Source organism: Solanum stenotomum, chromosome 8 (genome assembly GCF_019186545.1).
Source record: "Solanum stenotomum isolate F172 chromosome 8, ASM1918654v1, whole genome shotgun sequence".
NCBI lineage: Eukaryota > Viridiplantae > Streptophyta > Magnoliopsida > Solanales > Solanaceae > Solanum > Solanum stenotomum.
The window spans coordinates 3,728,313-3,754,429 of record NC_064289.1 but is presented as its reverse complement, the minus strand read 5'-3'; the positions used below and the strand labels follow the sequence as shown (position 1 = coordinate 3,754,429).

Below are 26,117 nucleotides of genomic sequence, written 5' to 3'. Positions count from 1 at the left end.
GAATCATAGAAGCACATAATTGTAATTTGTAAAAATAATATATCTTTTAACTCTCTAGAGTATTTGTAAAGGTCTAATTATTTATAGTCTATATTGGTAGCTAAGAGATCAAAATTGTAATTCTTAATGTATGTTTTAATTTTGATGGACGGAATTGTCTGATACTCCCTCTGTCCAACAATACTTGTTCATTATTGACTTGACACACCCTTTAAGAAACTATAAATAGAATGTTGATTTTACTATATCACCCTTTGAATATAATAGGAAAAGTATTAGGAACTAAATATAAAATTATCCATTGATATCATAAAGTGAACAAATATTATTGGACATCTCAAAATAGTATAGTGAACAACTATTTTGGGACGGAAAAAGTACAATATTTTTGGTGTGTGGTGGAAAGTATCTTATGAAATTAATTTAGATAAATGCAGGCTGACCTGAATATCACAACTATATCAAAAAAGATTGGCATGCATGTGACATGAGAAATGAAAATAGAATTTTAGTTTCAATAAAGAAACTATCGTGGTAGTCTTTAATTATTCAATGCATGGAATCTCAACCAGAAGGTCATGGTTTTAATTCGTAGAAATAGTCTTTTGTAAAAATGTAAAATGATTGCATATAATAAACACTTATAATTTAATTTTATTTTAAATCAAACATATAACGAAAATTTTAATGCACCGAACTGTCCTTTTAATCTCAACCAACACATACTCCAGAGAATTAAGAAATCCAAAAAGGAGTCCTCGGACGGTCTTTTTATTATACAGCATATACAATTAATTAATATCCAGAAAGTACATACTAGGAGGCTTCAATTATCCACCTGAATAAAATTTTAGAAAATTCTCATGACTACAAGTTTAGTCAAAAGCAACTTCTTTTTGGTCAGCTTCACATTACCTTCTGATAAATGGAACTCAGTATCAACTTAAACAATGCCATTGGCATACACCTTCTGAACACACAATCAATGGAAAACGGTATATATTCTATGGCATACATATATATTGTTAGTATTAACACCCCCCACAAGGGCGGAGCCAGTAACGTCCCTCGTCAAAAAATTACACTATTTATATAACATCATTTGAATTCTTTTAATTTCTTCGTATATATATCTCTTTATATTCTGAACCCCCTTGTGAAATTTTTCAAGCTGGCCGACTAAATTTTATTTTACATGACACTACTCTTTTCTTTTAATCTGTTTCAAAAACAAAATAATGACATTTTTTTATTTAAAAAATTCATTAATTTTGAATTTCCCATTGTACGTACTTTTAATGATATCTTGTCCTTCTAGCCTTAAAAATATCATTAAATATTTCAAACGGCGATAAATTCTAAAGATATTTCTGATATGTGCTAAAAGATTTTCTTTATTTTTCTCCCCTTTAACTCTATTTTTCATGTTAAACATCGTTGTATTATATAAATTGATAAGTGACAATAATAGATTATATTATAGCTGAGCCAATCTATTTTTTTTCTTTATTTTTTGCATAATTTTTTTATGCACTTATATCAACAAATTAAATGCAGGGTTAATTTGGAGGCACATTTGGTACATGAAAGCAATGATGGAAAGACTGCTGTTATTGGAATCATCTACAAGATCGGACGGCCCCGACTTAAATTATATTCACCGACAGTATTAAAATAAAATTAATTTTTATATTATCAGTGTAATTTAATATCGCAGATAGAGAAGGATTTAAAAGCACTTGCTAATACAAAAGGTGTGGAGAGAGCCATTGGAAGAATTAATCCAAAGCAAATAAAAATAGATGGCAAAAAATATTATAGGTATATTGGCTCCCTAACAGTACCACCTTGCACTGAAGGTGTTATCTGGACTATGGATAGAAAGGTAATTAATAAAAAAAAAATCCCACTCAAGATTATGAAAATTAAATTTAAGTATTTCCAATTTTGAAAGTAATTTTAATTAAGTGATTTTTTTTTAATTTCCCAGGTGAAAACTGTGACCAAAAGACAAATGAAACTTATCAGAGATGCTGTTCATGCTGTGAGTTGCTACCCCAAATTAAAATTTTAGTAATTAGTAATAATTTTCTTACCTAATTATATTTCATTTACTTATAGTGTATGTTTCTTTGTATATTTGGATTCAAAAACGAGTATTTAATAAGAATTTGTGAGATTCGAAAAGGATGGCTCTTTAATTAAAACACGGCTAGGAAATAAGAAATTGGCGATGAAATTTTTTTTTAGCTCAACAACAAAAATTATGTGCTAATCTTATTTAGCTACGGATTTTGAAGCTATTTAGTGACGAATTAACTTGAATTACCGATAAATTTGGTAGTTTGATAGTAACACTGTTTTTTTGACTTTTTTTATCTGAAAGCAATGCTAGACCAGCTCAGCCACCAAACAAACGTCCTATCAGATTATACAAGCCAGAACAAATAGAAATGAATTGATTCTTTATATTTGTTTTGTTATAGCAGTGTACTATATATTATACTCTACTTAGTACAGGATGTTAATTAATAATCATATTCAGAACTAGGATTAGTTATTACGCCATTTAACTGGAAAAAAACAAGATACATAATATATCATTCTTATATAGAAATGTATACGCAAGGTGTTTATACACAAATAAAAGCTAAATTGGGCAACAAACTCAAAATATGAGCTATGTGGCGTTAATATCTCTATAACACAAAATTCAAATTACAAATTAAGTAGTTCGAAGTGCAATTGCTTAAAATTTATACTAGCACGTCTGCTATGCATGTACGTATACACGTCCATTTTCACACTTGCCAGCAGCATTCATCTACTGAATCAATGGTATTGTTGCAGCACATATGGAGGTTCAACTCCCCTGCAAGATTAATTGTTCGTCTCATCAGAGGGTAGTGGTGGCCTAGAAAAGAAAAAAATACGTGTTGCATTCAACGACATGGAAATGAATGTAGAATCAATCCTCTGTTTTCACAGGTAAACTAACGTTTCTCTAAGTTGAGGATTATAACATATTTCGATCAAAGATACAAAATTCTACAGTAAACAGCTCTGACTACTTCTGATCTATTTGGTACTGCTTCTTTGATCACAGCAACAATAACGTCACCAATATGAGCATATTGACGATTGACATTCTAAATGAATCTCCCAGCCACCTCTTTCACCAAACAGACAAATTTAACCAAGCAAAAACAGAAAGCCACTAGTTTTAGATTAACAAAGCATATTCGTTTCTTCACGAGTAGACTAAGGTCATTTTATGTAGAAACCCTCACTATTTGACATTGTCCTCTTTCTTTGATTTATGCTTACATCTAGTGAGAACCAAAATAATCCAAGAAGAGCAAAGAAAATTGAGATCAACATTAGACTACTATTTGTTGCATCAATCATTTGAAAAGGAAGATACGACAATACAATGAAGATTTGACGATATGGAAGATCTTACTTACCTAAGAATCTTTGAGAACAACATTGTTGATGTCAATTACTAAAGTCCTGTCACACAGAAAGACATCCTTCATGTTAACCTTACTTCCTAAGTAGAAAAACTATGTGGAACAGGAACTTAATAATTTGAGCACATTAACAGATTAGAGGAGCTTACTACAGTATTAACGGTGCAACAATTTCAGCAAATCGATTTCAAACAAGAGATTTGGTAATAGAAAGATGATACACACAAGATTAAATGACATGCCGAAAAAAAAAAACTTCATTAGTGAGCACCAACCTATAAATTTGAGAAAGAACTTGCAAGTTGTGATTCAACCCCATTCACCCAAGAGGAAATGAGATGATTAGCAATTGCAAAGGGCCCCGGGATAAACATAGGAGCAAGTTCCCCACTTTCCACATTGAAATCGGAAGACAAGCTCTGTCCTCTTTCTACACCCTTGCACATTTGGTCCACTTTACCAGCAGCAGTCCTCTGTGCCTTCTTGTATTCCGCGATTGTGAGTGCCTTTTTCACATCTTCTCTGCTGTGCCATTTCGCATCTAGATCACAAGTTTATTCACCGTCACAGAAAGAAAGAAAATGCCCATAATCAAAATATAAAGGTGGAATTCAAGCATTATAAGTCAAACGGAGTCGATCAAAAATCAACATAATTAAAGATCTTCAAGTTACCTTCTAATTCCTCCTTATCCACATTAATATCCAGTGATTTTGCATACGCAAAGAATCCCACCATAAGTTGGCACGGCATGCTGCTAGGTCCAACTGTAGAGGAATCATACAGTAAAATGATAATCACATGAGCTAAAAGAACACTGGCATGCAAGAAATACAGATAAAATGTTCAGTAACAACTGCCAATGAGGAAAAGAAAACCTCTAGTGACCATTTCATGAAGCAACTGATTGGCGCACAATTAGATCAACAATGCTCAAAAGAAAAATGGAAAGCTGACAAGTGATATGCATCACACCAATATGATGTTTTTTTAAAAGATTGGTGGTAACAATTAGGAGCTACTCTGGTATTCATTCCCAGCATTGATAATAAAAGGCATTGCTTTGTTGCTACGATGCGAAGCAATGGTTATTGATTCATGGGTGAAGTCACGCGCTTCAAAGAATGATTCATAAAGTTATCAAAATGAAAATCAGGATCAGTTCTTTGAATCTCAATAATGGCATTTTCTTATAATGGATGTTTATCATAAATTCTGTGATTCACTTGTTCTTTGAATCTCGATTTGAGGAGTTGGATTAATAAAGGCATTTTCTTATATTGGATGTTGAATAATCATTAGTACTGAGTTCATGTATGTTTAGTAATTTAAATTTTCTTCATAAATTGTGTGATTCACTTCTCTCTTTCCGCTTCAAGTTCCACCCACCTTACCTTGTCACTTTTTGGCACTTTTCCTTGGAAAAAACACTAATTACATAATTACCTTACATCATTATGAAAAAGCTAGGTGGTTAAAATAACTAAAAGAACAGAAGGGAACAAATACCACAAATCTGTTTCCAAGAACATTACCAGGCCATGGCTGAGAACTATGGTAAACAACTTGTCCAACTTCAATACCGGTCTCCTCCCATGTTTCTCTTCTCACAGCCTCCTCCAAACTTTCTCCTGGCTACTAATAAATTTAGATACTAATTAACATGTTTCATAAATAAATTGTGAATGACAGGATCAAAAACCAATGCTGGCTAATTGTACACATATTAAAACAGAAAAGGGAGACAGCAAACCAACCAAAAAACAAAAAGGAGCTGAAGTACTATGCAGAAAATTGAAATACTCCCTCCGTTCCATATTATGTGACACTCTTTCCATTTCTTGTTTCAAAAGATTGAAAAAAAATAATCATTTTTTTTATGATAAGACAGTCATTTTGTAGACCACGAGATGCTAAGGTATTTTGGGCTATGTTAAAATATTTAGCTTGTGTCAAAACTCAAAAACCTTTTTTTCCTACTCCATATACTGAGGAAGTAATAAAAATTGACCACTGGCTAATAGGAAATAAGTCAAATAACTAATACACTGATGCTGGAATGAGGTTCTAGTGACTAAATTTCTTTTTCACCATGGACAACATCCATAGTGATCAAGACATATGAATGCTATTTTTTAACTAAATTTGGCAACAAGTTATGCAGCAGCTCGAAAATGCATTGCTCAAAATCAAAAGCACACCACATACCTCCATGAAACCAGCTAGACAACTCCACATGCGAGGCACAAATCTTGACTGCCTACTTAATAGCGCACGGTCATTCTCTTTGTCAATAACTAACATAATCACAACCTGTTGCCAGGACAAGACATGCCAAAGAAAGTTAGGATTCTCATGTAGCGTTTCAGTATGCAAGTCCCATAACCTCTTCCACGAAACAAAGAAAAACAAGTAAACCAAAAAAGTGTACAACCACAAGCAGAATATTAATCAGAGAGAACAAAATCGATCTGATTGACATACTGGATCAACTCGAGGATAGATTTTCTTCTTGCATAACTCATTAGAGCACTGTTTCCGTCTCCCAGCATCAATTAAAATGTTCTTACCACCACAAAATCCACAAAAACGTGATACTGTATGCCATTCTAGTAATGATCTGGCCTGATAAAATTCCAAAGACAAAAAGTAAAACATTCAGTTAATTGTGGTCGCCATTTTTAGCATTAGAAGGTACTTATAACAAATAACTAAAACAGAATGCTACCGAATGATTGGATATGTGCAGTTCAACATTGACAATAATGTGGCAAAAACCCAAATTCATTTTCTTAGAATTAGAAACAAACTTGATGCTAGATGGAATTATCAGGACTCTTAGACACATCCACACTTTCTGAGACAACCCTTTAACACTCTTAATCTAATTGAGGTTAAGAATCTTAAGATAATAAAGTTTGAAATGCACATTTACAACGTGATGTTAACTGCATAACCAGGTTGCAATTTCATAACAAGAGATCCTCTGTTAAGCAGTTCAAGATTATGTAAGATCACTTAAGTAGTATTCTAAACATACAACATTTTCTTGCCTACAAGAATCTACATAACTAAAGATAGAACTTGAAAAAAGATATTCCGCCTCATTTGTTTGTCTTACTTTTCTCTTTAGTCTGTTTAAAAAAGAATGTATCTTTCCTTTTTTCGCAACACTGTAATCTAACTTTCCACGAGATTAAAGAGCATTTTGATACACACTACATATCTTAGTTTAAGACCGCAAGATTAAAAAGTTTATTTATTTTCTTAAACTCCATGCCAAGTCAAAACCACACAAACAAATCGAAACGAAAGGAGTACATGGGTTCAAAATACCAGCTGGTAGTGGATAGTTTATGAAAATGATTCACTACATTAATATGCCTAGTTAATTCATATAGCTGGTGATCACAATGCAGACAACTAGAGCAGCAATCCAATTCGACGAGCAATGTAATTGTATCAATGTTATACAAGAATTGTAGTTTTTGAAATTGAAAAGGCAGAGGTGAAAAACACATACATGACCAGCAATAGCAAGTTGTCCCATGGATGAAGCATTTTCCCAATCAGTGGCAACCATCAAAGTCCTAAGCTCAACAAAGCAAAACTGATTACCCCCCAATTCTTTAACCAATCCATTACCAGCCTCTGTCACATCAATACCCCAGTACACAACATAAACCCCATCACCCTCAGAATCAGAACCCAGATAAACCAAAGTATCTTCACTCAAATTAACCTCAGAATTCTCCAAAAACGCCTTACAATCCCCAAAACTCAACCAACCTAGGTGCCAATTCGGCTCATTCGAATCCCTAACTGAACCAGCCAATGGCCTTCCCTTTCTGAAAGGCAAGATCTTGAAATTAGGGGAATTGGGTTCATGGGTATTTCCTAAAAGAAGGTTTTTAAGGGTCTTGAGAGCAGAGGGTGGTGAAAATGGATCAGTTGGTTTAGGGGTTCTTAGCTTTATGGGGTTGCCTGCAAAGGCGTGAGACTTGAAGAAATTGGTAGACATGGTGGAGAATTGTGGGGTTCTGAGAATTGGGAATTTGGATAGGGAGACGAGATGAGTAGCAGCTGAATTTGTGAAGGAAAGAAGAAAGATCATTGCTTGAGTTCAGCTACCATTGCTGTTTTTTTTTTTCTGAAGATGGAAGATTTGGTGAGTCGATGAGGATGGTCTATGAAACGATGACATCTGGACTTGTGTGTTCTATGGTCACGTTGCATTATAGTTGGCCACAATTTCATTTGTACACCTTGGTGGAGTGTACACTATTTGCCTGAATTTTTTTTTTCTTGGTGCCAAAAATATTATTCTAAAAATATTTATATAAATCTGATATAAATTGCGAGGATAGGTAGGGATAGGGGTGATGGGTGTTGTGGTGGGCGAAATAAGAGTAGTAGTACTTAGCATGGACGATCTCTAACGTCCATATTTTATACCCAATCTATTTTAACATACTCAATTTCAACTCAACTTATTCATTTAATTACACTCTTACAACATATAAAGATAAAGGTCTCACGAGATATAACAACTCTATTGAGTGCAGGTCAATATTGATTCCTTATATCACCAAATATGGAAGCTCAACAATATAGTGATTCTCTTGCTCTAGTGTTAAAAAAAAAAGTCTGTTTGAATAAAGATATGTCTTGTAACCATAATTCATAATCGACCATGAAAAACTCAATTAGCCCATTTGACCTGTCACAACTACTTTCTATGGTGATCTTACTGGACACATACTAAGTGATTGATCCCTAATTACTTGGAGGGTGGAAATCAAACCTTCTACCTTAGGTAGGGAACCTTTGAATCTATGCAAGATACTTGATAATCAACCTGCCTTCATTCAGTGTCTACAATGTACTTAATAATTCCTTCAATATGCCTTGCCCAAAAAATTGTTAGCCCTCTCAGTAAATACATTAAAATTGTATCTTGTAGAAAAGTTATAATTTATTTAATTACCCAGCTAAAAAGACTTGCATTTTTTTTCTTTATGATGATTATATAATATAGTTCATCAAACAAAAAATTAACTTTGTTTTAATAAATATTTTGACAAGAGTACTTATAGATCAATTTAGACTACATCCTCAGTTAAAAGTAGCTCAACTTTTAGATTGATCGAATTGGACGAACCAAAACGGATCAAGTTAATAAATATTAACTTGCCAAACTTGGACAGTCAAGTTGAGTGGATTATATTAGGATAGAATATTAGTAGGTAGTGTAGTATTGGGCTTGCTTAGGATAATTGGTGTTTGCCATTGTACTAGTTATAGTATTGTAACTCTTGTTTTTGGTATGATATATCATTGTTTAGTATTGTTTTCAATAATCTATCCTAATACTCTCTCTGTTCCTAATTACTTGTCTACTTTACAATTGACATACCTATTAAAAAACAATAATTGACATAGTGAGTTTACCATTTTACTCTTATTAATTATGAAGTGGATGAATTAAAAACTTAAGATTTTCAAAAAGTTCTATATTTTTCAAAGTAATTAATTGAGGGTATAATAGGTAAAAAAAATTGTCCTTTATATATTTGTCAAAATGGACAAGTAATTAGGGACAACTAAAAAAAGGAAAAGTGGACAAGTAATTAGAAGGAGTATGTTGTTTATTATGTTCCGATTAGCAGTACATTATTTCTGGCAGACTTTGCATTGTTTCCTTGCTACTTAGCTTGCTATATTTTTTTCACTGTCTCATTCTTCTTTGTACCTGGATTTGTTACATTTGAGTCTAAGGTCCTTTGGAAACAACATCTCTTTCACGAGATAGTGGTAAGGTTGCATAAGTTCTATCCTTTTCGGATTTCAGTGTATGTTGTTGTGGTTGATTTACTTATTATCTCCATCACAATACATTGTATAGTGTCTGATTCAACAATAATGTGTTGATATGTAAATCAAGTATAGGACGGTATTATTGTAACTTCAATTATATGCACTGCCATCCCTTTCTTGCCGACCAAAAACTTTGGACCAAATAAGGAACCAGCACAGCTGAGTAAATTCAAATATTCCACTTGCTGATGGCTACTCTTGTTGAATTTCATCTCCTTTTTAGTCTAAAATGATGGAGAAATATGAATTATGATAGCTTGAGTCTGACATTTTATGTACCCAATTCCTGTTAGAGGGTCTGCTTTTATAAGGATTAATTCAACATCCTTTTCACCCATCCAATTCATATATAGTAGTACTATCATCATTTAACCTTCAACCAGTAGTTAGTATGGGATTAGACTTAGTTATGATTATAAGTGACCTGTTTTTCTAAATAATATATAACTACATGATATAGAATATAGTAGTAATTATTACACGTTTTCATAAGTTAAAATTTTATTTTATATATATATGAAGAGAGAGACAGAGCTATTACGTACCACCAAGGGTTATGATGAAGTAGTAAATAGTCGTACATCTTTTAATCAGAAATTCCAAGTTCGAGTCCTAGGTATGAAGTCGTGTTCGGCGTTCTATTCCTTACATAGGACCACTTGGAAATTTTAACAAGGCACTTTCTTTCTTATCAGCCTCTTTGTCATTGCCTTTTAATTTTATCTACAAATTCACTTTTATCACTTCTAGTTTTGCTTCTCAATTTTTACTGATACTGTTGACATATACAACCTCCCATCCTATATACTTGTCGCATATTGCAATGTAAAAGTTAATTTGATTAATTTTTAGAGATAAATTAAATTAATATATAGATATTTGTAAAAATATATGAAAAGTGCTCTATAAATTGTAATCTTTTTTTATAATAATATGATGAAAAAATACGTTAGTTAACAATTATGATATTGCGAAATGTGACAAGTAAAAGAGATAAGGAGAAGTACTCTTTCTGGTACCAACTCGGTGAGAAATAATCTTGCCGACGCTAGTGCATATTATTATGATTTCACAAGTATTAGGGTAGTATTTGATTTGAATTTTAAGTACTAGTAATTAATTGAAATTCAATAATTAAAAGTATATCAAGATGTCCACACATATTAAAGCTAGTCACTAAACCTCTAGCTGGTAGTAGGAAAAAAATAGAAAAATGAAATGATTTGAATAGTCATTATCCAAATAAAGTAAAAGCGACGCAAACCGGAAAATGTAGAAAAAAAGATTACCATAATTGGGAGCCAACAAATGGCCAGAAAAGTGTAAACATAAGTACTCAGTACCAGAAAACTATGTGTTCCCATCCATATTAAATGCATATAATTAACTCATTCATTAATTAACGCAATTACCGACTTTCCTTTTTTCCACCTCGCGTTTAGTTTATAATATCCGTAATAGAGTTTGATTAAGCTGAATTTATCCATCACAGAACCCATTTCTACGAGGGCACTTTTCATAGGACTTTTTGCATAACCAACACTCAAACCTGATAGAGGTCGGGACCTTTAATTAAAGGTGCCATCCCACCTAAACTCATATTGGTGAGGAAAGAATAGTTACGCAATGGAAAACTCTTCTATCCATTTTGTTGTCATGAAGAGGACTGGAAACAAACACTGAATCTAGATGCAGTGACCACTTAGGTTTGACTTATTTTGTCATAAAAGAAAATTGATTTTATGGGTTGATTGATTAGTATACCTCCGATATTGATAAGGCCAAGGACTGTGGTCATCTGTCTCCGATTTGCCGCCCAATAAGATCTTGGAGATTGATTAGCAAGCTGAGTTGATTTGATTTAATGAGACAATATGAACAATCACTAGATTTCGAATACCAAATAATTAGGTTTATTCTGATAATTTGTCAAAATCTATTTTGTACTCCTATATAGATAACATCTCTTTATTTTTATTTTTATTTTTTCAGAATTACTGTTCCAAATCATTTTTATTTTTTTGACGTGTTGATAGTAATTATTTTTTAACTGATTTGATAGCCTTGGAGAAAAAATCCATACTACAAGTCATGTATAGCTAGATGTTGAACTTTATAGTTTTTTTAACACCGTGATATAATTGAACATGGGTTTAGGGTGAAATTAATTAATAGTACAGGCAGTATGAATCAAAAATGCAAGTATCCTTTTTTATCTAATTTACTTTTTAATAGGTTCATATTCAATCTTATCCGTCCATTAAAAACAACCTATATATACCCAGCCATGCTTATAGCCATAGGGCATGAAGGTGATATATAAGAAATGCCTTTACTTTTTACATGCGAAATTAATTACCACTAGTGAAAAAAGTCTCCGTCTCTGAAAACCATGCACTTTTTTTTCTTACCTCTCTATCTTTTCCTCCTGTATTTTTTTTCGATTTAATCATTTCGTATTTGTAATTTACTGATTTGACTAATCTGAATTTATATTTAGTCATATATCGAGTAAGTCTAGTATTAAAAGTGTGGTAAATAAAGCATTTTTTATTTTGAGGTTCTCCAATCAAAATCTTTGATTAAAGATTAAAAAAAAAAATTGTAACAAAATTAATTAAGATATTTATTAAAATGTACGGAGTAATTTTCGAAGAAAGCTAAAATTATGATACGTTTCCAAAGCTCCACGTTGTGACTTCTATTTAATTCGACTTACAGTACCCCCCACGTCCCACACAGAGTAATACGAAATATGTACGGATACTTTTTACTACTTGTGAGGCTCATTATTGACAAGTAGTACGTATTATTATTATTACTAGTAATAATTTCTGATTACATTAATGCAAATGACAAGTGTCCACATGGGATAATAACACTTCGTTATCGTTCACAAATTAGGCATTTAAATACTTACTCCTGTTGTTATTCAATTCATTAGAGGACCCAAAGATCAACAAACATAGTCTATACATACGTTATAACGTTATAATTTCAAGTAGGTGGGGTGTAGGCAGGTAGATCTTACAGCTAATGGTGAGACGGAGTTTTTGGGAGCGCAGTAACTTTTCATAAATTTAGTATTTTTTTTTAGAAACATATTTATATATCTTTGATGTGAGTTTGATTCATCTTAAGCACACATAATAATAAATTTAAAATTCAGAATCTAACGTAAGAGGGATGAACTTGTGCATTAGCAATCTCACACAAACAAAATTGAGTGTTAATTAGTAAAAGTTTAATAGTATCTTGTAAAATTGACAAGGTAAAGTTTAACCCTCTTTACTTATACTTATTTCTATTGAAGAATTGTATTTTAATAAAATATTGCGACACAATGTTAGTGGTATAAATTCGCAAAAAAAAGTAAATTTTTGACGGCTACTTTAAGTGTGTTTTAGTTGTGCTTGGCTAGGTTTTGCCATACTGTTACGCAATACAGATTGTGGATGCACGTGGCAATTTAATAAACAATAATTTTTTATTGCTACTTGTCCAAGGGGCATGGAAGTTTTTCCTAATTTATTTTATTTTCAAAATTATAATCGCGTAAAGATAACATACATGTGTAGATATTTCTTTAAATTGTAAGCTTCATATAAGTTAAAAATTTTACTACTATAAAAGGTAGTGTAACTTGTTCCATTATTTATACTAGCAAGTAGTCAAGATACCCACCATTCCCACATAGAAAGAGAAAAAAAAAAAATAGGAGATATGGAGAAGGAAATAAAACAGTCAAAATTCAAGAGGATTTGTGTGTTTTGTGGGAGTAGTGCTGGAAAAAAAAGTATCTATAAGGAAGCTGCAATAGAGCTTGGAAGAGAAATAGTAAGAAAAATACTATGTTTCCTAAACTCTCTAATTGTCATTCATCTCTTTAAGATATTGATGCGATGATGCATGATAGCTTATGCGCATACTTTATTATTTTGTGTCGACTATATAAATCATCACCGTGTAAGCCAATTGTCAAAATGTTATGTTATTTTATTATATTTGTTTGTATAAAACAAAGGTATCAAGAAAAATAGACCTGGTTTATGGAGGAGGCAGCATTGGTTTGATGGGTTTGGTCTCTCAAGAAGTTCATAATGGTGGTCGCCATGTCCTTGGGTCAGTTCTTTCTTCTTCAAATATATTTTTCATTTTATTTTTTGAATAACTTAACTTTAAAATATTGGCAACTTGCTTTTAAAATAAGTGTTAGCTTTAACAAACAAAAAAAGTTGTCCCAAAATAAGTGTTGCTTTAGAAATTTAAGACAGAACATAGTACTCACTCCATCCCAAAATAAGTGTCTCAGGAAAACTACTTCCTATGTCACTAATTACTTGTACACTTTTTCTTTTTTAGTTGTTCCTAATTACTTGTCCATTTTGACAAATCAAAAAAGGACAAAATATTTTTACCTATTATACTCTCAATTAATTACTTTGAAAAAGGTAGAACTTTTTGAAAATTTTAAGTTCTTAATTCATTCACTCCATAATTAATAGGGGTAAAATGATAAACTCACTATGTCAATAATTATTTTCTTAATAATTGTGTCAATTTAAAAGTGGACAAGTAATTAGAGACAAATGGAGTACTAAACTATACTACATTATAGTCTTTATTATTATTCTCAATAAACGTAAAGTGAGCTAAAACGATAGTTATTTTGGGACTAAGAGTGTTTGATTAATCAAGATTTTCACTCCTTAGTTAGGTGCCCTAACTAATTTTTACATGTTCTTTTCTTCAGTGTGATTCCCAAGACATTAATGCCGAAAGAGGTAAGCGTTTTCGTCACAATATTAAGATGTTAATTTGACTTACATATATACTCGATTATTAGTTTAAAAATCAAGTGACATAAGAAAATAAGAAAACAAATGAAATTAAGGGGTTTTTGTGGTAGCCTCTCATATTTGATGTATTCTCTACCTCATTCTTGTTATCTTTTGTATGAAGTGTGTTCTAGTTGTTGGTATATGATACAAAAACAGCAAGATGGAATTTTATGTTATTAGTATTGTACAGGGGTGTACATGACCAGGTTGGTTTGGAATTTTCAAATATCAAATCAAATTATTTGTATAAAAAATTTTGAATTTATAAACCAAACCGATCTAATAAAATTTGGATTTTTTCGGGTTTTTCAACCTCGGGTTGGTTCGGGTTTTTTAAATACCAAACCAAACCATTGTGTTGAATTTTTAAATTTATAAATCAAACCAAACTAATAAACCTCAAATTTTTTCAGATTTTTGGATTTTTTTCGGTAAAGTTTGCATACAAACATATAATTAACTTGTGCTCCAAATATTTCTTTAGTCCAACCAAAATACAATTATCTAAGGTGTTTCTTAAAAAAATAACACAAAATATGAGATGAGTACTGATGACACAAAAATATTCAATAAAAAATAATAATGAAATCATCATATAAAATAAATATTGCAAAGTCAAAATGAAAATGATCATAATTTAAAAGTACTAAATCATGCTAAAATAAGTTTAATAAGTATTAGTTACATTACTAAATATTTAAGGAAAATTAAAATTAGATTATGTATTTTAATTGTCTAAACCAATGTAAAACTAAAAAAAAAATATTTAATATTATTGTCATTCTTAGTGTTGAATTGATTTTCTTTTTGCATTAGTATTAATTTGATTTTGATTTAAGTTTTATTATAATTATCAACATCTATGAACTATAATCTTTATTGGACCATTCCGAATTCTAAGTTTTAAACTTGAAATAATATATTAAAAGATAAAAACTATGAAATAGTATAAGAAATATTTTTAAATTATATCAAAGTAAATATTTTTATGTATAAAATAAAATTTTAAAATTACATATTTAATGTCGGATTGGTTTGGTATCGGGTTGTTTTTTTTTAGTTAAAACCAAACCAACCCAAATATAGTCGGGTTTTTTTTTAAAACCAAGTCAAACCAAACCACTAGTCGAATTTTATTTTTTTTGGTTTGACTCGATTTTCGGTTCAATTTTGTACACACCTAGTATTGTATCTAGTTGTGTAGTATGTTTGGTTTCAGTATTTTTGTTTTCAGAATTTTCTTGTTCGATAGCTATTGCTTTCTTTATTCCCTTCCTTCCCTTTTGGTCCCCCTCCTTCTAACACAGCAATTGGTCCTCTTTGCGGACTACTTAATTTAGACATATAAAAACAATAGGGACATGTTTCCGTTACGATCAAACCCTACCATTCTACCAAAAATTATAGTTGATAGTAAAGGTATAATAACCTTATTTTTTAACTAGGCCCAGCATATTCGATAATGACTCCAATCAGGATCACCCTAGTCCTTGCGCAAGCAGGATGTTGGGTAAACAGGCTTTGTCATAGGTAGAATGTTGACTTTATCTAATAATTAATAACCCCTCCAAACATGAACCTCATGTAGCATGTTGCTCAATCTTGGGAATCGAATCCATGACCTTGACTCTAATACCACTTATTGTTAGAATCAAACACTTAATGATGCCAAAAACTATAGTTGATATAACTTTATTTCTTAAGAAATCCATCAAGTAAACGTCATGTTCTGTCATGACTCTTGCCCAGGCCACTTCAACGGCCTCTCGTAGACCTTGCCATAGGCCGTAACATTGTTTGTCTAGTAATATAATGGAATATCGTTATATAGAGACTATACATCTTTTTGTAGTTATCTTCCTAAATAAATAGAGATTGATTCATGACAATTATGTACGTACACATATTAATCTTTTTCGGAAGTATATATAGACGTGCATAATTCGAGTAGAAAGCAATGAATGTAGTTGAACGTGCCGTGTTGCCTAGTATATTAACATCAGTTACGTACAATAGTAGACTGGAGAGAGTACGACGACCCTGCATAAAGGCTGCAATATATGCATTACCAGCCTCATCGTTTTCTTTTTGTTCTTTTCCCCACTACTTCTCTTTTTTATTCTTGTTTTATATTGTTACAAATTACAATTAAAGACCCCCACCAATTGTTTCTGGAGATAATATGTCTAACTCAGTGACTGTACATATATATCCACTTGATGCATGTGGGGCTAACAAAGTTGAGTGTCAGTGGACTTGTTGTGTGGGTATTTTTGCAATGACTTCGGTAAAATTACATAACATATTAATCTAAATCTAGTCAGATAACGTATGTAATTCATAAATGAGAACTTACTTTTTCTTTACGTAGCGAAAGTAGAAGAATAGAATAAATCACAATTGAAATTTACTAATCGATCATGAATGTCACAGTACAATATATTGGAACGATGAATTGCTATATAATGGGTGGACCCGAATTTTCTACCCTTTCAATACTTTTACGGTAATAATAATAGTTGTGGTGCCACATGCAGATAACTGGTGAGACAGTAGGAGAGGTGAAGGCAGTAACAGATATGCACCAGAGGAAAGCTGAAATGGCCAAACATTCTGATGCCTTTATTGCTTTACCTGGTTCCTCTTCATTCTTCCCCATTTTTCACCATATATTAACCACCTTATCATATAAATAAAATTTTCATCTACTTTATACAAAAATAAAAAATTGTACCTATTAATTAGGTGTAGTAATATAATTGTCGCTATATGCACTAATATAGTATGGGAATCTATTTATAACCAACACTCTATATAATGTCATTAAAAACTTTAATCACTATGGATGTAATGACATTAACTCAATTGCTGCTTAAAAGGAAAAAAAATATTGTCACTAAATGTCTTTTTTTTCTGCAATCAATAATGTGTGTGAGAAAATGGAATTTACTGTACATATTCACGATGATGGAGAAAATGATCAAAATGGTCCTTTAATATGTAGGTGTTGGTCTATTTTTGTTCTTGATATATTCACGTTAAATGATATGGTCCTTGACAAAAAAAAAATCACTTTTTTTTCTTACGTTATCGATCTGTTAGGATGCATTTATGAAAGAACCAAAATAAACTAACTTCAATATATTAATTATTAAAAAGAATCATTTTGACCATTTTCTTGAAGATGATATGTATAATTAAATTCTCTTTGAACTCATTACTATTTTATATAATCAGATTAAGGTGACCTACAACAACAAATTATTTTTTATGAGTACATCGATTTAATTATTTTGAGCTCGCATTTACTAATTTATACTAATTCTTTACAAAATACATGAGTGCCTTTTATTTGCAAGAAATTAAACTTTGTGGCAACTCTAGTGAAATTATTGGACTAATTGAGTAAATATTACAGGTGGCTATGGAACTTTAGAAGAGCTGCTTGAAGTCATTGCTTGGGCTTATCTTGGAATCCATGATAAACCGGTAATTAAATTTCTAAGTTCCTTTAATCAGCTTAATTAGAATTTTTTTCCCCATGATTAACAGTAATTTGATTGAAATAATATTAATGCAGGTAGGATTATTGAATGTAGATGGTTACTACAATTCCCTCTTGACGTTTATTGACAAAGCAGTGGAGGAAGGATTCATCTGCCCTAATGCCCCCCAAATTTTTGTATCAGCTCCCAATGCCAAGGAACTTTTAAATAAACTCGAGGTAAATGATATCAGAGTCGGGTACATTTTTGTTTTGAGTTTTAATCCACGCCCCAGTACTTGAGCCTGGGTGTGAAGGGGAAGTGATATGGGGAAAAGTTTCATATTAGTTGGAAAATTAACTGGTGATTTGTATTCTGTAAGCTTAGTCAGTCCATCCTGAAGAACTGACTTTTGGGGTTGAGTTAGACTCAAATACTATCATATCTTTATAATTTGACTAATTCTGATTCATATTGTGTTTATTATTGATATATCTGAAATACATGTATATTACTACCATTTTTCAGGGGTATTTTCCCAGTGATGAATCAAAACTTAATTGGGAAAATGAGAAGTCAGAATATTCCTCCAAGATGATTCTCCATGCCACCTCATCATGAGAATAATTTTAGAACAATCAAGAATGTATAACTTATTTTTCAGTTGTTTTAATTTTTCTTACTAATAAAGTTGGAAACTGAGATGACTATTTCTCTCAATTATGGCCAAGTGTTAATAATGATTATCATGGTTTTTATATTTGTTATAATCTTGAAACTGCTAAGACCATCTCTAATTCACCTCTGTTTTACTCTTCATTCTCTATATTTGGAGAGTAAAATAGAGAATGAACACTCCAACCCCTCTATATTTTAGACTCTATTTTTCATTTTTATAGAGTTGAATAGTAGTTCTCCAAATTTTAAGAATTACTATTCACACTCTCTATTTCACTTTTTCAATATTTTATTATTATTTCTATTATTTGCTAATCAACATATTATTTTACATATAATGTCATTAATTAAATATCTATTATTCATAATTCTTTTTATATGTAATATAATATTTTTAAAAATATATTATTTAATATATACTACTTTCATCCCGAATTAAAATACATTTGTTTTTCTAATTTTCGTCAATAATATAATTTTATTTTATTATTAATTTTCACTATAAAGAATGCACAAAATTAAATGATAAGATGAAAAAATTAATTTAAAAATACAATACATAACATAATAATTAATTTATCACAATAATAATTTAATAATCTGGTAGGTCGTTTTCAAATTTAGCACTATTCGGAAAAAAAATAAGGTATGATGGTAGATGAAAATCTCCGGTTTGAACAATGTTTAGCTAGACATAAAAAATTAAGGACAAAAATACTCATTTTGAACTCTGTAATGCATTAATAGATAATATATGGGAGCAACGTAATAATTTTGAAAGTTGAGTGTTTATGTAATTGTATTTTACTTTTATTTGAATTTGTTCATTAATTTATATATTATATAATATTTTCTTACAATTTATGTTATTTAGGAATTTAAAATAAAATAAAATATTATATTAAATAAAAAATTTGAAAAAATAAAATTTTATATCACATGAAAATTATATAAAGTAATTATTTGGGAAAAAGAAAGTAAGGATTTATATTATGAAAGAAAATAAGAATGAAATAGAAATAATAATATAATATTGAGGAGAGAGAAAAAAATTATTTTTAGAGAGTAAAATAGAGAATTGAGTTGGAGTTGGTTGTTTGAGAAAATATAGAGAATTTTATATTTGAAGGGTAAAATAGAGTTTATGGTTGGAGATGCCCTTACAATAACTTCCTCATTTTCTATAATGATATTTGATTGAGCATAACATTTTCTTTAATAAAAAAATAAAATTTTAAATAAGTTATAAATATTTGTATGAATAGTACAATAATATTTCTTTCGAAATTGAGAGAGCAAAGAAGTACGCAACCATGTGGAAATGCCTCGAGGTTGGTATTACTCCACTTATATATATGTATTCACCTCGAGTACGGCTTGACCAAGTGATTGACCTGTTCTGTTCAGCAAAAAAAAAAAAAAAGTGATTTGTGCCATATATATTAATAAAGAATAATTAGGTACAGTAATTAATGGGCCTAGAATTTCTCAAATTAGTCTCTCATGAGGTAGAGTAAGATTGAGCATAAATTATGGAGGAATCAAAATTTGAATTAAAGGGTTCAAAATATGAAAAAGTCGAAAGGATATAATATCTATTACTATAATTTTAATCATATATAAACTTTCCATTGAAGGCGGACGGGTTTGGATGAACCCATCAGCCCTACTTAGCTTTGCCTTGAGTATACATCACCATCTCTAAATTTCACTTGTGAGATTATGCTGAATTTGTTATTGTTGTTATTGTAATTAAAATAGGTAAGTAATAATAATTTATTTATCACTCTATTTAATTGAATTCCGATCCTTTTCCTTTACGAAACCTATAATTTTCATTGTTTAACAACTTGTCACATGCTATTAATTTTGAATTAGTCATTACAATATTGAACAACTAAAATAAAACAAATATATATATATATATATGCTCCGAAATCTTAATTACACGTTAATTAGAAACTCTCAAGAGAATTCAATTCCTAGTGAAATTTTGAAGAAAAAAAAATCCCCTTTTGGATGAAGTGGACAACACCAAATGTGCATTATATGTAATGGCATAGTCAAAATGGGGTTGCCTGTTAAAAGTTAGCCACCTGACTTGAAATTTAATACTAATTAGTTGTTCATTCTCCAACTCTACCTAAATTCCTTTAATTTGGAGTGTAATTTATTTTAGCATGATACTTGAGAGGATGTGAATTGTATGAAAATATTTAGCGTTGACCAAATAAGTATAGCTTTATTTTGAATTAGACAAACTAAAGAAGCTTTTTTCTTAATTTAGTGTTACTTAAGATATCTACATTGACAGAGTTTGGCAAGAAGGCAATATGTTCATGTACTAAACCAAAAAAGTCAATCCTTTCCAACCCTTTTTTAATTTCTCCCACATATATAAATCTCTTCATTTATACTTAAAACTTTTTTTAGTTTACCTTGGAGGCTTTGCTTTAGCTTAATTTGCTGAATAAGAAATTAAAGGCACATCTTCTTTCCCCCCATTCATTTCTAATATTTCTTTCTTGTTTCTTTACTTTCAAGGTAAATGCATATTTCTACCTAGCACTTTTTTTTTCTTCATATTTGTGTCCTATAGTATGTATTCCTTTTGTTACCTGGTAACTGTTGCTGGTGGGAAGTAGCATGTATCACATATAATTAGTCGTGGTGCGCGAAAGCTAACCCGGACATCATGATAGTTTATATTCTTTTTGTTAGCAAGAATTTTGTTGAGGGGATTCAAGAAAATCGAAAAGTATCATATCTTTAAGGTATCCAGAATTTTATATATGTGTCTTTAAAAACAAATTATGCTATTTACGTTACAATAAATCATGTCTATATAAATAGTGAAGTACTATAGTTAATATGGATTTGACTTATATACACTGACGTAGTAAATTAATTTAGACTAACCACAAAGATTAGAGTACCAAAAAATGCAGGGGTTAACATTCTTTTCTGGCAGCAAAGCCGGCTTTTAATTAGTGTCCTTAGTGGGAAATTATAAGAACACTAACCATATAGTTAAGGTAACGCGTTGCTTTGTATTATTTGTTTTTAAGAGTTAATCCCATGTGATCATTGCTGCATTAACACACACTTGTCTCTGCTATATATATACTATTCTTGCCCAAGATTCAATGAACAAGCACTTATTTAAGTCTACTTGTATTATGTGTTGTAGTAAGTATCTTTTTTCCAAGAATTGTTTTTCACTTCATTTATTTGTAGGTGGATAGTTTTCATGTGGATGAACTTTGATGGGGTTAGTTAGGAATCTTGATATGAGAAGTGGAGATTCTTTAGAAGGATTGTTGAGTGAGAAAACTAAGATGAGACAACAAAAGGGTGGTTCTTCAAGGGTTGTTACTTTGTTAACTTGTTTACAGTTCATGTTTGCTGTTTATGCTACATTTCTTCTGTATTACATGAGCCCCTCTATAGATTTAAGGTCTAAACCAGATTTCAGTTGGACTACAAGAATTGCTCACCAATGGAAGCAATTCATAATCCCTCCTCATGTCGTTACTCGTTATAATCAGGAAGCTAATTCAGTTGTTAGAGCTGAAAGTACTCAATCAAGTAGTCCTTCTGAAGTTTGTGAGCATGAGAAGATTGATTTTGTACAGAAGAAGTCGAACGATGCTGTCATGATCAAGTTGAAGACAGAACTTTATCAAGAAGTGCTAGATTTTCAAAGCAAGTCCTTTGGTGCTGAGACTCTATCTCAACTGATGGCGATGAAGTCCAAATGGGATTTGCGCGGTCCAAACAGGCCAAAAATCACAGTGATTTTGAATCATTTCAAGAGGAAAACACTTTGTGCTCAGCTTGACTCTTTGCTTGGCCAGACCCTCCCATTTCATCATGTTTGGGTACTCTCATTTGGAAGTCCAAATGAAAACTCCCTCAAGAGAATTGTGCATAGATATAATGACTCAAGAATAAGCTTTATCAGTTCAAGCTATGATTTCAAGTACTATGGAAGGTTCCAATTGGCCTTACAAACAGAAGCTGATCTTGTATATATCGTCGATGATGACATGATCCCGGGGAAAAAGATGCTGCAAATGTTAGCACATGTTGCAGGAACAGACAAGTACAAGAATTCTGTTTTGGGAAGCATTGGTAGGATTTTGCCTTTCAGACAGAAGGATTCTAGTTTTCCGAGCTACAGGAAGTTTCGATCCAAGGAAGCAGGCCTTTACTTGCCTGATCCTGCCTATAACATCACAGTGAACAAAATTGTTCAGGTGGATTTCCTCTCTAGTTCTTGGTTTATGTCTGCTGAACTTGTCAAGACACTCTTTATCGAGACACCGTTCACTTTCATGACAGGGGAAGACTTGCACTTAAGGTATGCACTTTAACAGATTGCCAAAATATTTCACACAGTAAATCATTTGTACACTATCAGAAAGTTCATTGATCTGTTCATGTAGGGGAGGATAATAATATTTGTGAGTTAGTCATATGTTAATGAGTATATTAAATAAAGTAATGTAACTTTGTGCATATATTAATATAAAAAATGTCAATATTCTAGGACTGCTCCACTTGATAATACATAGTGTACCACTAGATTGTTATCTGATTCAGATTAGCATTTTGCAAGTTGATCATTAGAATGCCTATTCTTTTCTAGGCACTTTAGAAAAGAATACTCTTCACCTAATAATGTTTGATTTCTTAATGATCAACTTTTCTGCAAAAAGTATTATACTATTGAGTCCTGCATATTCTGTGTCTCTCTTGTTTTATCCTTAAGTAGTCCTCTTTATAGATTTTAATCTGCTTCATGAAAGTAAAGGAAGTTTACAAGAACTTATAATGACTTCAATTTCATTGAAAATTGCAGCTATCAGCTTCAGAAGTATAGAAATGCTGCTTCATTTGTGCTACCAGTTGATACAAAAGATAAGGACACTTGGGGTGACAGTGAGCATAGGCTTGCCTATGTATCCGAAACAACTGTAATTTTCAAGGACGTTGTTCAAGTCCGGGATGATCAGTGGTGGAGGGCGCTTTCTACTGGTTACGTGACACAATGGGCTGCGATGTATCCACAAAAAATCGATGTGCTTTTCTATGCCCACTCTGTCGATGAAGTTAAAGCTCTTGAGCCTCTTCTGCTAAAGTTCAGTTCAACTGTTGGAAAGAAGGCCTATATCGTTGTCTCAGGAGGCAACTTTTGCCCTTGTAAAGATGCTGCAGCAGCTTTGAAGTGGCCTAAGACAGTATGCAAGGAAAAAAGATTCAAGATTATGGATCTAGGAGTTGGTGCTTTATCAGGAAATTCAAATTCAGAAGTGCCTGTTGTTCAAGCAGTATATGCTAGCATGAAAGGACTAATCAAGATTCACAATCCTAGCTTGGTAATCACAGTAGCCGATACAGACTCTAACGTGAAGAAAGCTCTGAAGATGGCTACTGAAGCTAACACAAATAGTTCAACACTCGTTCTTCTTCCAAAATCATCGGTGTCAAAGGTTCTTTGGATGGCTGATATTCGTTCAACAGCATTGCCAAGTAAGAACTTAATGTATTTTACACTAAATACTTCCCTTCTGTTTTGTGTAGATTTCTGAACAACTCGTTTTTGTTACTTCAGATTGGAACCGTATGAAGATTTATGTGAATATCATCACACAAACCAGAGCTAATTCACTTGCAAGGCTTCTCAAGTCTCTAAGTGATGCATACTACATTGGTGAAGAAGTTCCTATAACTTTCAACATGGATAGCAAGGTGGATGAGGCAACTCTAAAGCTTGTCAACTCATTCAATTGGCCTCATGGACCCAAAATTCTTCGAAGGAGAATCATTCAAGGAGGCCTAATTCGAGCAGTTAGTGAGAGTTGGTACCCCTCATCGGACGATGATTTTGGTCTCTTACTTGAAGATGACATTGAAGTTTCCCCATACTATTACCTTTGGATCAAATATGCTCTCTTATCCTATCACTATGACCCTGAAATATCCCTCCCTGAGCTCTCCTCGATCTCTCTTTACACTCCACGGTTAGTGGAAGTTGTAAAAGAAAGGCCTAAATGGAATGCAACAGATTTCTTCAAACACATCCATCCAAACACACCTTATCTCCATCAGTTACCTTGCAGTTGGGGTGCAGTTTTTTTCCCAAAGCAATGGCGGGAATTCTACGTTTACATGAACATGAGATTCACAGAAGACGCGAAGCAGAACCCCGTTCAAATCCCAAGATCAAGAACCAATGGTTGGCAAGCATCTTGGAAGAAGTTCTTGATAGACATGATGTACTTAAGAGGATACGTTACACTTTATCCGAATTTCCCAAATCAAACAAGCTTTTCGACTAATCATATGGAACCAGGAGCACATATTGCAGCTAAAGAAAATGTGATCAAACATAACAAGGCTGATTTTGAGGTGCCATTGCTAAAACAAGACTTTAAAAACTTTCTGCCTAATGGGAAAATGCCTGCAGCTTCAAGATTGCCTTCATTAAACCTCTTTAATCAGCCTGTTTCTCTAAAAGGCTTAAAGGCAGCTGGTGCAAAACTGGGACAGGATATTCTTAAATGCAATCAAACAGAGATAGTAACTGTTAACCATGAGACAGGTGTACCTTCACATTGTACAAGATTCTAAAAAATTCATAAATTTTTTTTCTTTCATTGATAAAAGGTTTATTTGATAAGTTTTTTCCTTATTGTTACACATTTAAGGAAGGACTAAGAGTTGTATAGAGTGGCTATCTGTAGACTGTATGTATCCTTCTCTTCTTATTTTCACTCTTCCTTGACCCTCTGAATTCAACTTGAAAAGCAACGAACGATATATCTAGTGAGATCTCACAAGTGAGGTCTAGGGAGGACAGACGATACGCAGACCTTATCACTACTTCATGAAGGTATATAGGTTGTTTCCGAAAGATTCTCAATTCAAGTGCAACAAATATCGATATAAAGAAGAAGACAATGAAGAGAATCGAAATAAGAAATCGTGCAAAAATAGCCAAAGCAGCAATAAAATCATGTGATAAAAAAGCAACGCCGGAATTTATGAGACTCTCAACTTAGTAACAAAAAAATCATAATGGCCAGAAATCCGAATTGATTACTCATATGATCATTTACTGATAGTTATTATCTCAAAAACTTTTTTTTTTCTTCTGAATTTCAATTTTCTTCGATAAAGAAAGTAATTTTCTGATAAAATAGTAGACATTTGTTCACTTGGCATGTCCAAGAATCACTCCATGCAACTGTCACACACATTTTAACTCATATTTTAATCTAATAAATACCTCCCCCAATTGAATCAAAAAGACCCGACCAACAAACTAAACAGCTTGTTTTATTCGACTTGTTATATTAAATTAAAATGAAAATAATAAGCAAGGATAATAAATCAAGTGCTAGACAATAAACAGATCGTATGAGGTTATATGTTATCTTTACTATAAATAGTTGATCCATAATACTTGTTATTTTATTAAAATAAAACATAAATTACAATATTTTTACAATTATACCTTTGATAGTTCTAATAAGTAATTAATGCTCAGTGTAATTACTATACATTGATTAATTACTCTCACAATTGCATTACTCTATAAAATCTGATTTTGAAAAAGAAATCTCAACAAAAAAAATAAAAATAAAAGATGAATTTATTTGGAGTATCATTTATTAAAAGGTTGACTTTAAAAAGGAATTAAATAAGGGTAGAATGGTAAACTTACTTTAGATGGTTATGAATGAATGTTATACTAA

General features: G+C 31.7%; 4 protein-coding genes across 6 annotated transcripts; 3 read left to right on the top strand and 1 right to left on the bottom strand.

Annotated features, from left to right (window-relative positions):
• Window positions 1-431: 431 nt before the first annotated feature.
• Window positions 432-2,462, top strand: LOC125872390 (bifunctional monodehydroascorbate reductase and carbonic anhydrase nectarin-3-like). The gene is given in 5 exon segments (XM_049553105.1): window positions 432-474; window positions 905-995; window positions 1,558-1,885; window positions 1,991-2,039; window positions 2,371-2,462. Coding segments are annotated over 5 exon segments (603 nt in total).
• Window positions 2,463-2,600: 138 nt separating this feature from the next.
• Window positions 2,601-7,684, bottom strand: LOC125873167 (nudix hydrolase 19, chloroplastic). 3 transcript variants are annotated; one of them, XM_049554055.1, is made up of 8 exons: window positions 6,997-7,683; window positions 5,958-6,098; window positions 5,682-5,786; window positions 5,009-5,108; window positions 4,148-4,240; window positions 3,749-4,014; window positions 3,468-3,513; window positions 2,601-2,914 (listed from the first exon to the last, which is right to left on the bottom strand). In XM_049554055.1, the coding sequence occupies exons 1-6, from the start codon at window positions 7,585-7,587 to the stop codon at window positions 3,749-3,751; spliced, it is 1,296 nt and encodes a 431-aa protein (XP_049410012.1). In that variant the 5' UTR covers window positions 7,588-7,683; the 3' UTR covers window positions 2,601-2,914; window positions 3,468-3,513. The 3 variants fall into 3 exon arrangements, with proteins under 3 accessions (XP_049410012.1, XP_049410011.1, XP_049410013.1); XM_049554054.1 differs by having other exon boundaries at window positions 2,602-2,872; XM_049554056.1 differs by lacking the exon at window positions 3,468-3,513 and having other exon boundaries at window positions 2,602-2,872; window positions 6,997-7,684.
• A 5,316-nt stretch (window positions 7,685-13,000) lies between these two features.
• On the top strand, window positions 13,001-18,419 carry LOC125875105 (cytokinin riboside 5'-monophosphate phosphoribohydrolase LOG1-like). The gene is made up of 7 exons (XM_049556185.1): window positions 13,001-13,187; window positions 13,375-13,472; window positions 14,104-14,134; window positions 16,729-16,828; window positions 17,610-17,680; window positions 17,772-17,915; window positions 18,205-18,419. Exons 1-7 carry the CDS (start codon window positions 13,074-13,076, stop codon window positions 18,295-18,297), a joined length of 651 nt encoding a protein of 216 aa, XP_049412142.1. The 5' UTR covers window positions 13,001-13,073; the 3' UTR covers window positions 18,298-18,419.
• Window positions 18,420-21,265: 2,846 nt separating this feature from the next.
• LOC125875212 (uncharacterized) lies at window positions 21,266-25,088 on the top strand. The gene is made up of 4 exons (XM_049556312.1): window positions 21,266-21,389; window positions 21,592-22,717; window positions 23,219-23,889; window positions 23,972-25,088. Exons 2-4 carry the CDS (start codon window positions 21,621-21,623, stop codon window positions 24,988-24,990), a joined length of 2,787 nt encoding a protein of 928 aa, XP_049412269.1. The 5' UTR covers window positions 21,266-21,389; window positions 21,592-21,620; the 3' UTR covers window positions 24,991-25,088.
• Window positions 25,089-26,117: the final 1,029 nt, after the last annotated feature.

Bases quoted from the DNA above. Each gene is read 5' to 3' on its own strand.
- LOC125873167 (XM_049554056.1), bottom strand. From the start codon at position 7,587: ATGATCTTTCTTCTTTCCTTCACAAATTCAGCTGCTACTCATCTCGTC. The intron at 5,109-5,681 runs GTATGTGGTGTG...ATTTATTAGTAG, and splicing joins GTCTAGCTGGTTTCATGGAG to CCAGGAGAAAGTTTGGAGGA. The intron at 4,241-5,008 runs GTAATGTTCTTG...ATTCCTCTACAG, and splicing joins TAGTTCTCAGCCATGGCCTG to TTGGACCTAGCAGCATGCCG.
- LOC125875105 (XM_049556185.1), top strand. From the start codon at position 13,074: ATGGAGAAGGAAATAAAACAGTCAAAATTCAAGAGGATTTGTGTGTTT. The intron at 13,473-14,103 runs GTCAGTTCTTTC...TCTTTTCTTCAG, and splicing joins GGTGGTCGCCATGTCCTTGG to TGTGATTCCCAAGACATTAA. The intron at 14,135-16,728 runs GTAAGCGTTTTC...TGCCACATGCAG, and splicing joins AGACATTAATGCCGAAAGAG to ATAACTGGTGAGACAGTAGG.
- LOC125875212 (XM_049556312.1), top strand. From the start codon at position 21,621: ATGGGGTTAGTTAGGAATCTTGATATGAGAAGTGGAGATTCTTTAGAA. The intron at 22,718-23,218 runs GTATGCACTTTA...TGAAAATTGCAG, and splicing joins GGGGAAGACTTGCACTTAAG to CTATCAGCTTCAGAAGTATA. The intron at 23,890-23,971 runs GTAAGAACTTAA...TTGTTACTTCAG, and splicing joins TCGTTCAACAGCATTGCCAA to ATTGGAACCGTATGAAGATT.